The sequence below is a fragment of the Balaenoptera borealis genome (assembly GCF_965194805.1).
Source record: "Balaenoptera borealis genome assembly, chromosome: 18".
NCBI classification, from domain to species: Eukaryota; Metazoa; Chordata; class Mammalia; order Artiodactyla; family Balaenopteridae; genus Balaenoptera; species Balaenoptera borealis.
The window spans coordinates 61,094,958-61,108,090 of NC_138877.1; the positions used below are offsets into that span (position 1 = coordinate 61,094,958).

General features: G+C 37.1%; 1 protein-coding gene across 1 annotated transcript in view; it reads right to left on the reverse strand.

Moving 5' to 3' along the window:
* Positions 1 to 2,212: 2,212 nt before the first annotated feature.
* LOC309615965 (uncharacterized protein) overlaps positions 2,213 to 13,133 on the reverse strand; it is a gene marked incomplete at its 3' end in the record, with an annotated part of 186,047 nt that continues 175,126 nt past the window's right edge. Inside the window, exon 4 of the mRNA XM_082366030.1 lies at positions 2,213 to 7,623. Coding sequence (XP_082222156.1) covers positions 7,489 to 7,623 — 135 coding nt within the window. The remainder of the gene's footprint in view (positions 7,624 to 13,133) is intronic.

A 13,133-nucleotide genomic window follows, 5' to 3' on the forward strand; every position in this document is an offset into this window, starting at 1 on the left:
CAGGCATGTCTGAAATCCACATAACTTAAAGTCAAATTAATTCTTTTTCTTTATGTTTTTGGATTTGAGTTAATCTTGATGCTATTATGAAAACACTTGAGGAGAAACAGCAGATTGTGAATCTGGAATTTTCCTCTTTTAATATTTATCAGTTTCCATTATATTTTCATTTTTGCAGGTCTTCATGATCTGTGTTGATAAAATATTCTCTTCAAAATATGTTTTATTATGGGTACTAGTCAGTGGCAGATGATAATATTGAGCTATGCTAGTGCTCACATATAAGCCTTGTTTATCCCTTTTAAACTTTAAAAACAATAAAATGTAGATTTTCTCCATGTTTTTGTCAAACACTGTATTTTATATGTTAATAGGCTCCCTAAATCCATCCATAATTTTTGAATGCTCCCACCGTTATTCTAGCTAGTAGATTATTTAAATGAATTAAGCTGTTTAATCCCCTCTGTGTTTAAAATAATAGACTGTTTCACCATAACAGAATTTTAATTTCTACTCTATCTTCTTCCATTGAAATAAATGTGTAATTAGACCACTCACAGAAGGCTGTAAATAGCCTTTTCTTAAAGGGCGTGTCTTTCATCTTTTCGGCTTTATAGTTCCTAGAATATGGGAGGGCCTTTTTCATTCATTTAGTCAGTGAACACCTGAAGGCTCTCTGCTAGGTCGTGGAGAGAGAGATTTTGAAAAGGAAAAACAGCAACAACGACAACAACTTTGTCTTAAGAAAAGAAGCAAGTTCCAGTCACAGAAGGTCACCTAACTCTAGCTCATCCTTGTTACTCTATACAAGTAACAAGTACCTTGTATGAGGTGGCACTAGCTTGAGCCTCATGAAAGTTGGAGCCAAAAATCAGAGAAAAGCTGGCCCAGCATGCACGGCTCTTCACCGCTGTTGTACGTACCAGCAGACAGCGGCCGTGGAGGAAGGGCGTTTCAGACAGAGGAAGTGATAGCTAAGTTTTCTGCAGAAGTCCAAAGAAACGCATTGGTGTTTTGTTCTGTAGTAATGGGGCAAGTGACATATTATTTTCATTTTAGGAAAGTTACTTTGGCAACACTTGAAAATGGGTTGTAAGAAAGAAGCAAGAGCCAATGAAACCTGTTCAAAGTCTGTTATATTCTAAGCAGAAAAAAGGACCTGAAAAAAGAAATGATAGTGGGAACGGAGAGGAGGGAATAATGAGGAGATATTCTAGAAAAGGATTTGATGGCCCACTGATGCAGGGAATAAGATGGAAAGAAGAATCTAGGGTAAGCATATGCATTTGGCTTGGATGAATGGCCAGCTGGTGGTTCTCTTCACTGAGCTGGGACAAAAACAGATTGAGGGTCTTGTAGGAAAGTAAATGATGAGTTTCATTTCAGTCATGTTGAACTTGAGTTATTTGTTGGAGAAGTCCAACAAGAGGCTGGATGTATTTATTGTAAAACCGAGAAGAAAAATGTGGTGTGGCGGCATACATTAGGTAGTTATAACAGTGATAATTGTAGCCAGTGACAGAGCTTAAACGATACAAGGGACATCAAATCAGAAAAAAGAGAGCAAATGGCAAAACCTTAGATGACACCCATATTTAAGAACCTGGCGAGGAAAGAAGCTGCTGTGAAAGAGAATGAAATGTATGGAAGCTCTTTTTTTTTGCACCCACCAGACCCTGCTTCCCTGAACAAATGAACATTGTCAGCTACACAGAATTTCCTTGGAAAGATGTCCATTTATTTCAGTGATGCTGTCTTTGCTTAAAGCATTTTATTAGGTTCTCTTTCATCTTCCCTCTGAACTAGCAGCATTTTCTTTTTAATATCGTCAACAGTAGCAAAGCTTTATCCTTTGACAATAAATGTGTTTCTTTAGAAAGAGCTAAGACATCAGCAAGATGTAACTATCCAATAATGATACTTATTTTCCCTCAAATGCATTATAAACTGACTGTGAAGGCAATTTCAGTGTGAGAAGTTAAAAATTAAAAGTAAAAAGCTACATTTTAATCATCTTCAAAAAAAGTATATATTCTCCCAAAGTAACTTTTCGGAAGATATTTTACTGGGTAAGTTTATTATATTATTTATAGAAATACAATCAAACCTTATATATTACTATGTTAAATAACCTGATCTTTAAGTAATATTACTGAATCTACACAAATTAATGTGGCTTCTGACTTTTATACAAACCTATCAACTGTCTTACTGAGATTAGTGATTCACTGTAAATGTAGAACCCATTTTCAAGTTTCATTAAAATTCTTAGACGCCCTTACATTTTTAGACATAACAGTCGGCCCTCCTCACCTTTGGGTTCTGCATCCTCAGATTCAACCAACTGCAAATTAAAGATTTTTGAAAAAATAATTCCAAATTCCAACAAGCGAAAATTGAACTTGCTATGCTCCAGCAAATTTTTACATGTCATTTACATTGTATTTAAAACTATTTACACAGCATTTACATTGTATTAGGTATTATAAGTAATCTAGAGATGATTTAAAGTATGTGAGAGGATGTGCATAAGTTATATGCAAATACTACATCATTTTATATAAGGAACTTGAGCATACATGGCTTTTGGTATCTGCGGGGGTCCTGGAACCAATCCCCTGTGGATGCTGAGGGAGGACTGTACTTTCTTGCTTGTGTACTACTGGCTAATTTGAATTTGTGTGAGTTGTCTGTCTTATCAAGACATTGACGAGCAGATATGCCCCAGTAGTTAACAGCTCCTGGCAATCTATCTTATTTCTTCCTTAAATTGTCTCCATGGCTATAGCTTAAATGCATTTCCAATACAATTAGTAGTCAATCTAAGAGATATTTATTTATTTCAGAAACACTAAGGTCCAGAGATTACATGTTATATACCAAGATATCAACAAATTGTGTTCCATGATAAGAGTAAAATAAAGTGAGTTATGGTTTTTGTCTTTGATCAGCTCATGTATGTTAGAAGCCACATTTGACTGTAAGTCCCCAAATCTGCAAATAAATGAATTGGACAACCAAGACTTTATTTTCCAATGTATCATGTTAAAGAGCTTCATAGTTGATATTTAAGATACCTAGACTTCCAAGTACAAGTTTAGAACAGGCTTACAATACAAATGCTCTAACTTTATACTCTTAGCATAGAGTATATACAAATCTATTACTATTATGAAAAGCCTTTAGACCCATACGTTGGTCTTCTTAATCCTGGACTTTTGTCAAATTAATTTCCAGGGGGAAAAAAACATCTAATCCAATTTTGACTTTAGCTCGTATTTGTATTTTTGGCATGTAAACATTGATTGAATTCAGCTTATTAAACATTAAGAAACATTTCTTTTTAGTATGACTTCAAATAATATAATTAATGTATCTAGAACCTTCTTTGTATCAGAAAGAAGACTGCTAAATGGAAAAGGAAAATTTATTAAGGTTAATAAATTGCCTGGTGAGCATACCACAAAGCTGGGGTATGATTTAATCTCAAGTCAGCATTTAGAAATATTCAAATGAAGGCTGTTTGATCTTGCACAGAGTTTCTTGATTGGTTAAAAGATTGAACTAGGTGAATGCTAAGGTTCCAACAAACTATGATGTTATGACTGCTCCCCACATAATTTAAACTGGAACTGTTAATACTCAGTTCAGCTTTTGCTTTTTTTCTAAAACTCTGTGCTAGGGTAGTCTTATACATTAATTTAACTGTTGTGCTTAAACTCTGTGAACTCCTAGACAATACCTAATTCATCTTTTTAGCCCTGGTAGAGCATGGTCTTGTCAGTCCTTTTCCACAAAAAAAAAAAAGAAAAAAAAAAAGGAAAGGCAAGGAAATAATGAGGCTCTGGTGGCAGTTACTGGTGAGTTGTATTTTATCTCTATCATTGGATACTTGACTGTGACAAAACTTCAGGTTTCCACCCTTTCTACTGCAGACTTTCATATGTTTCTCTACCTGCCCTGCCTTGTGATTCCTCTTTTGGTTGTCCATACTCAAGTACTGGATGTTATTCCACAATTTTTGATACTCAAGTTTCCTAGAAGTTTGATAAGTTATCATTACATATTGCATAAAGCATGCCACAAGCACACATTTTGATCACATGCACAGACTTTTCCTCGCACAGCCCTTCACTGACTGGACAGTCATCACAGTTGGTTGCTAAGGTATGTTAATAGTGTCAAAGCATCGGCATCCATATAGTCACCAAATGAAATGCTTTGATTAAAAACACCGCGCAGATATCCACACAAATGCAACAACAAAGGAATAAAACTTTATGGGATGAAGAAAATGTTTGGTGCGTTTACTCTTCTAATATAAAAATTATAAGGTCATGCCTTATTCACTACTGCATAATGAATGGATGCAAAAGAATAATTCTGAGCACATTTATGCTTGCATGTGAAGTACTTAATTATAGAAACACTAAGTTGCAGAAGTAAATCATTATATGGGTTGCATTTTTAAGGTTATTCAGTTCAAACAACCCCAACCATTTGCTAAATAAATAGCAAACACAGGATCTTATAAAGGAAGAAGGAAAAAGAAGATTCATAATGCAGGTAACATTTGTTGAGCTTAAGTTATATGCCAGACACCATGCTGGTCCCATCCCTGCATCTTAAAATGAGATTAGTATAATTAATGGTCCTGAGACACATGTATCAGTCATACCAGGGGGACCACACAGACTGCCAGTGGTTGGCTCAGGTCTCTCCCAGCTTACTGTTGTAGTGACTTTTCTTTGGGAACAAGAATTCCTGGTTTTGTGTCCCTTGAGTTTGGGGACTATTGAATGTCAAGTTGCCACTCACCTTTCAGTGACCACTAGCTCTACTTTCCCTACAGCCCCACGTGAGAGACTCCCTACTCCAACCCCAATTCCGTGAAACCCCATTAACAGCCTACACTCTGTTTGACTCATGCATCAGTTGGGATGGGATAGGTTATGCTTCAGTGACAACTTCCAAATTCTCAGCAGTTTGTCTCAGCAAGAGTTGTTTTCTCTCGCATAGTACAGGCCCAGCAGGAGTTGGTAGTGGGGCTGATTAGCATGCCGGACCCTGCAGGATATGGAAGTTCTACCTCCATAGAGGCCTCCATAAACAGCGGAGCAGAGGGGGAGAGTGCTGTGGGTCTTATCCTGATAATTCAATGCACCCATTTAAAGCTACACACATTGCTTCTGCAAAAATCTCAATAGACAAGCCTGCCAATGGCTATGTCCTAGTTCTAGAGAGGAAGGAAGTGTAATCTTCCCATAACCCATAAGGAAGAGGAAAACTCAAATGTCGTGGACAGCCCTATCAACTGCTGGACCCAAGCACCCTGACAACCACTAAAACCACCAGCACTCCACACCTACATCCAGACACACGCACGCCCTCTCTGCTCCTCCTTTCTCTCTCGACTAGGGGATAAGGGATCAGGTGTATGTTACATATAATCGTCTCACCACTCACAACAGGTAGTGAGGTTAAGTATTAATAACCTGTGCTTCTGAAGTGAGAGAACTGAGACTTAGATGCAAGGCCTTGAATATTATCACACAGGTTATTGGGCCCAACGTTCAAACCCAGATATTTTTGGCCTAAAACCCCTACTGAGTATCCAATTTCCATAAGAAAAAAAAATCAAACTCCTCCCTATGGCTATGCCGAGTTCCTCAAGACTGGCTTCCTCTTTACTCTGTGGAGTCATTTCTTACTGCTCTCAACCCTTACCCTCGACTGTACAGCCGTAAGAAACCCCTTATGGTTTCTTTGGGCTTCATTTCAAGTGGCAACTCCATTTGTACCATTCTTCTCTCCGGTCCTCCTGACAAACACTAATCTACTTTAAAAACACAGTTCACAAGTCCATGCCCTCGATGAAGGCTTTTCTGATCTTTACTTTTGCACAGAAGTCAAATAAGCTATCTGTTTATGTTCCCATTGGATCCTGTGCATACTTTTATCAAACTAATTTCTGTTGCATTTACTGTCTTTGGTACCTGTTATTATTATACGCAGGTTACCTTGTGGATATCTCTCACTCATTTTTATAACTGAGTGTGTGTCTGTGTTGATGTCTAATACTTGAGCATTTATTGAATGCTGAGTGGATACAGAATAAACACGTAGCAGAGTGGTAAAGCATGGGCTCTGGAAGCCCGACTTTCTCAATCAGAAAACTGCCTCCTTTCCTACCATTGCTTGACATTGTCCAAATTAACCTCTTTGTATTTCCCTTTCTTCATCTGTAAAAGTAAGGTAATAATATCATCTCTCTATTGTTCTGTCAGGGTTATTGTGAAAATAAACAAGAAAATATGTGAAGGTTTTAAGGTAGTAATGATTGAAATTAGTAGTGGTCGTGGTGATAGTAGTTGTACTAATGCTACTAATAGAGATAATCTGTGACACCTCTCTCCACTAACTTGAAACTGTTATAAATCTATATCTTTAGATCAGACCTGTTCCAAATGGTAATAGATCAAAGTTACACAGAACTGGGTAAATAATTACAATTATATCACTCAGGTATGCATTCAGAAGACACTACATATGTCATGTGACAAACTTACACTAAAAAATATAACTTGGATGTCAAATTGGATGGGTTGGTTGGTTCAGATAATTTTTTCCTGATTTCCTATCTGCTCATGTAGAATAGAATTACCACCTCTTGTAACTTAATCCTGATGGATATGAAAGAGTTAAACCTAAACCCTCAAGCCATAAGCTTAGAAACTTAGAATTTGCTCCCCATCCATTACAACTGCAGACAGGCAGGGAACAACCGTAAAAGAAAGAAAAAGTGCTTGAGTAATGGAAGAAAGTTACTTAGCCTGGAAGATACCACTTTCTCCTATCTAACATTAGGGTGTTCTTTGAGAAAATGCTCTAAGGGAACTACATAAGCTTTCATAGATCATCTACAGGCATTCTAGGGCCCTTGAAGAAAGTCACTCTTGAGAGTTTACTTCTTGTGGTTTCTGTATTATGTGAGCTGTTTAATAGCAGTCAGGAACAGAAGTAGAAATAAAGAAAACTTGTATAAACATATATATATATATCAAAGGCAGAAAGCCTGTTCTACAAGAACTCAATTTTGAATTAATAAAAAAGAATTTTTGGAGCAAGGTACAGGGGGTACAGACCATTGGAGGATTACAAAAGTAAAAAGAAAGCTTCACAAATGAGTGAAGAAATGAATAGGATAAGGAAAGATATGTCAACTCATCTTCCTGGCTAGTACTTCCCTGGTCTACAGGTGTGATGGCATCGGTGGTTAATATTAGAATGAGTATTATAGGCACGGCCGTTGCCTACATAACTAACATTATATTTCTCTACTATCCAGGACCCAATGATTTGTAACCCCATCACTTCAAATCAATAAACATAACCTATATAATTCATATTTACTCAAATTACTAATGGCCATGTAACAGCAATGTTAATATTAAAGCCTAAAGGTATACCCCTTCTGGAGTTTGCGTTTTATTGTCTCATTCTCCTCAAATATGGTGATGGTTCTTGATATTCTTGAGTCACTGGAATGCTCTGGGTGATAGCTTCATCCATGTGCCCTTCTAAACTGTGAGAAAATGATCCAGATGAAAGAAATCCTCTTGACTGTGAGAAAATGGGACAATTAAGACAACAAAAATTTGTTTATTAGAAAAACTTTTTTCACTTTTAAAAAATATTTTTTAAGAGCAACTGCTCCCAAATACACCACATAAATTAAGTTCCTCTTAATTAAAAGAATTTTGTTATGATTACAGGAAAATTTTTAAGGTCACAAAATAAAGGAAAGTACCCAGCAATTTTCCTTTTCATTTTAAACTCTTAAGTTCAAGCAGTTGTTGAAATCAAGTTCAATATATATTGCTCAAAATTTACCTTTTAAAAACCCTGGCCTTACTGGAGAATTTCCCAATGGTAATTTGGATTTCTACTCATTATATCTCTATGCCTAAAGGCCCTCTAGTGAAATTTGCAGTGAGGATCTGGAGAGAGACAAATTCATTTTATTATGAATTAACTGTTTCATGAGCTGTTCATGACTAAATTGAACTAAATCTTATCTAATTTTCACGTGTAATCAAACAAACTAGACTTTAACAAATGACCAAAATTTCTTGCTGAAGAATTTGAAGGGATAAAAACTGAAGGAAAGAAATTGATAAATGCTTTTAGCATCAAATGGAAAATCTCCATTTGGTGCTCCATTTTTCTAATATAAATATTATCGTGAAGCTTGTAATTTTCATGTGTACTGTTTATAACCCAGAAAGCAATTCTTTCCTAAGGGGCATAGAGTTTAACAAAAACTGTTGGAAACAATCCATTTATGTCTGCAGCTTTGTAAGAATTCTGGAGATTATTTCTTTTATTTCATACGTTAGAGATATAGGTAGATTTTTTTAAATGAATTTTTTCTTTCTTCTCTGCTTAATGAAAGAGTCAGGAAAGCTAGAATGCGTGATGATGGAATCCTTCATTTGGAGGGAAAAAGCTAAATATAATAAATATGGTTTGATCCATTTGAGGATTTTCTGGTGGAATTATAAATTGTTACATTAAAGAAACTTTGGATTTTATAGCTATATGCTCTTATATAATGAAAGGAACTATTTTAGGAAGGCTGATGTTGTCAGATGCATTAAACCGTTTATGGATACTACTCATAAGAGGATGACTCAAATTTTTTTTTTTAACATCTTTATTGGAGTATAATTGCTTTACAATGTTGTGTTGGTTTCTGCTTTATAACAAAGTGAATCAGCTATACATATACATATATCCCCATATCTCCTCCCTCTTGCATCTGCCTCCCACCCTCCCTATCCCACCCCTCTAGGTGGTCACAAAGCACCAAGGAATACAAAAAAATATAAAAAGGTTATGAAGAACATAGGGGCAGGACAGGAATAGAGACGCAGATGTAGAGAATGGACTTGAGGATACCGGGAGGGGGAAGGGTAAGCTGGGACGAAGTGAGAGAGTGGCATGGACATATATACACTACCAAATGTAACATAGATAGCTAGTGGGAAGCAGCCGCATAGCACAAGGAGGCTCAAATATTTTTAAATCAAGATGTACCTAACAGTTCAATACCATGAATCAAATCTTAAATTTACAAACAATATTGCATTATAAAGCTTACCCATTTTCCTAGAAATTGGCAACATTTAAAAATAGCAATTCCAATTATATATGAAGACTTTCTTGGTCCCTGAAATCATAAATGATCTCACGATCCTCTAATTTCCAGTAGGACATTGTATTTCTTTTGCATACCTCTCATTTAATGTTGTAATATACACTTAGGTGTGTACCTGTCTTATCGCTTCTATTATATTGTACCTCCTTAAAGATGAGAAGTAGTATTCATCCTTTTTTATACCTCACAGCATGTGGCAGTGTCTTGCCTGCAGTAAACGCTCAATAACTGTTTCGGGCATCAAAGACTGAAGGAGAAAATCATCCAAATTCAGACTGCTGACCTGGAGAAAACTGAACGTAACTCCCTGGTAATAATCCTCTACATTCAGAGCAGGTTTTGAAGCAAAATAGCTTCTTGACTAGGAAGAATCCTAACAGACAGAAAAGTACTGCCACTGACCTTCAAAAGTGATGTTTCGTTGTGTGCACGTGTGTGTGTGTGTCTGTGTGTGTGTGTGTGTGTGTGTGTGTGTGTGTGTGTGTGTGTGTGTAGGGGTGTCAGAATCACCTGAGGAGCTTTTCCTTTTCAAAATACAAATAAACCACGCTCCCTACCCCACAGTTCTTTGTGTGTTGAGAGCATGGGGGGTAAGGCGAGTGGTGAAGAATCAGGGTATTTTTGAAAAAATTCTTAGGATTATTTGAAAGCTCATTACTTCTTCCCTCTGTTTAGAATTAACTGCCCTAGAATTTTGGCTTAACTAATAAAGTCATATGGAGAATTAATTGAATGCAGATTATCTGGAAGTAATGCATTTTTTTCAAGGGTCTTTGTGACCTTGGTCAACAGTGTACACTTTCAATATACACTAGTAGAGTTAAATCACTGACACACACATTGCTCTATAAATATACATTTTTAGAGTAGTATGTAGCATTTGTACTGTCAGTGTCATCTTGGCCATAAATTATATAGGGTAAGCCCAGTGGAGCAGGTATAGTATGGCCTCACAGGAAAAGCACAAAATTAACATAATACTAATTATATCAAATTCAAAACATACAAATATTTTCATTGAAAACTAAAAATTGTAATAATGCAAAGAAAACTATATGACCCCCAAAGAGCAACATTAAAATAATGGCAATACAAACATGAATATGAATGACATTTTCATCATATCTTCTCATTAATTTACTTGAAAACTTAACCACTTTAGTGTTTAATTTCAAAACATTTTTTTCAATTTTTATGGCTGTAAAATATCTGTTCAAAATGGACTAGTCAAGTCAGTCAAAAAAATAGTCAAGAAAACTGAAGAGAATTCAAATATATTGAGTAACTACTACTCTTGAGAAACTATGATAGATTCGTTGAAATACTATGCCTCATGTAATTCTACCGACAGCCCTCCAGGATAAATATTGCAACCCCATTTTATAGGTGAGAATGCAAAGGCTCTGGGGAGTTGGTGAACTGATACACAAGTTCATTTATTTAATAGTGATAGACTCAAGATTGAAAACAAGTCTGAATACAACTCATATTCTTTCCACTGTTACTATACATCAGAGGTTTGCAAATGATAGCTCACAGGCCAAATCTAGACTGTTTTCTGCTCTTGTGAGCTAAGAATGACTTTACATGTTTAAAGGATTTTTTTAAAACACAAAAGAAAAGTAATATTTCCTGACATAAAAATTATATGAAATTCAGATTGCAGTATCCATAAATAAAGTTTTATTGGAACACAATCACATCCATTCATTGAACTATTGACTATGCTTTCATGCTATGGCATCAGGATGAGTAGTTACAGTAGAGATTATGTGGCCTGCAAAGCTGAAAGTGTTTTCTATCTGTCCCCTTACAGAAAAAGTGTGTAGATCTCAGCTATCTATTCTTGCTTCCTCATTAATGTATGTCTATGCCTAGAGCTTAAATAGAAAGTGGAACCATAGGAAAAATAAAGAGAAGAAAGTATTATTCCAAAGATACAGATAAGTAATATTTTTAGAGAGCAATAATGCACCAGATACAATCAATCACTCTGCCTTTTCCTTTCCACACAATTTAGAGTCCATTGGTTTGAAAGCTTCTTTGAAGGGCTTGCAGCACTTAATTCGTGCATCCATTAAACCTCTCAAGGTTATTTGGCCTGAGTGTTGTGAAAGGAATCTTGGAGGCACTTTATTACATAAGAATTTGTCACTGATTAACTCTTTTTTAGATGTGTCATGGAGCAGAAAGATGAAGTCACAAGTGACAATTTTGACAGTATTTCCACCAAGGAGTTGAGATCCTGCCAACTGGTGCTAAAAGGATTGTCTCACCACGGCATGTCATTTCCTGAGGCCCAAGCCCAAATTCCACCCCACCCCCCCCACCCCCTCCCCGCACAGAAACCAGGTTTTGTGGAGCCTGAAGCTTATAAAATTTGACGGGCCCTTTTTAAGAAAAAGAATACCAAATTGCAAACACAAAATTAGACATAAAGTCTTGGAAACAGCCCAGACAAGTGAGGGACCCTGAAAATTAACTTTCATTAGCTTTAAGAAAATCATCTTTTGCTTCAACAGAAAAGAGAGACTGGAGGCATCGAAGAGAGAGAGTGGCCATATTCATCAATATGCTTGCGATGCAAAAATATAAACATTAATAGATTCCATCATAAAGTGAATTTTCCAGATTTCAGTTGCATTCTGAATTATGAAAGTATCTTTTATATAACTTTAACTTCTTAAGCAAGTAAGGTGCTGCTAGATCTCCCCATTTTCTCAGAAAAATATCCAGCTGCGGATACACTACACTACACCACAGCGGAGGGTAACAGCTACACTACTGCACCAAAGAGATGCTTGCAGAAGTGTAATTCTGCCCCGTTGCACTTCAGTTCACTCCTGCTCTGCTTTCTTCCCGTTCTTTTTGAGGTTTCAACTCAGAACGGCAAACTAGGGCAGCCGTGTGCTGTCTGCAGGGCTCACCGTGTGCCCGACGCTGCAGAGCGGCAGCCCAGGATCCCTGGCACTTTCAACCCCACTGGCCCACTTCAGAAGTGCCGGCTCTTTCGGCGGACACTTGCTAGCCTCTCTACTTCCAGTTTTTTCTTTCACACTCTTCACCTTTGATTCCAGATTTTTCCAAACCCAAGAAGATTTTGTGTGTGTGTGTGTGTGTGTGCGTGTGTGTGTGTGTGAGAGGTGGTTGACTAGAGTCTAGGGACTGGAGCCAGAAAAAAAAAAAAAAAAAGGAAAGAAGTGGACCAGATGGTAGGAAAGTAAAGTGAAGACCAGGCCTGGGTTGAAGCCAGATCTGAAAAAGGAACAGACTTGGGAGGTCTGAAGTAAAAGGCCACAGTGACAGTCCTGCTGACAGAAGTGGTCACGGCTACCTCCAGAAAAGACGATAAAGGGGTTTTGCTGCCTATTTTTCTTTAAGCTAAGCAAACGCTTTCAAATGTCAAAGGGAAGCATGGTGTAAAGGAAAGAATGCAGGCTGAAGATATGATGAGAATTCAGCCTGAAGACCAGTCTCTCTACTTACCAGCTATTTAAGCTCTCAAAAATCAGGGTTTTTTGGTTTTTGGCTGTGTTTTGGTTTTTTTGGGGTTTTTTTTTTTTTTTGCTCTCTTTCTTTTTTTAAAAATTTATACACATTGGTAATGATTCCTCCCAGAACTGGGTATTATCAATAAGAAATAAGACAAAAGGTTAAAAGGGCCCAGTATTATTCCTGACACGACCGTATTCAAGGCCAGTACGCACCATCAGTTTCAGAGTGTTACCTCTCCAAACAGAGTTACTTGGAATCTCCAAGTTTCTGGACATGCTTTTTGAGGCCAGTCCTAGGCACACTGCCCGAGGTTATCCTGGAGACCTTCCCAGCCTCTCTGTTTTCAAATCTGTGCTGAGCATTCACCGTTTGCACCCTCCGCTCAGATCCTTTCACGGCCCCTCTCTGCTCTGCTGGC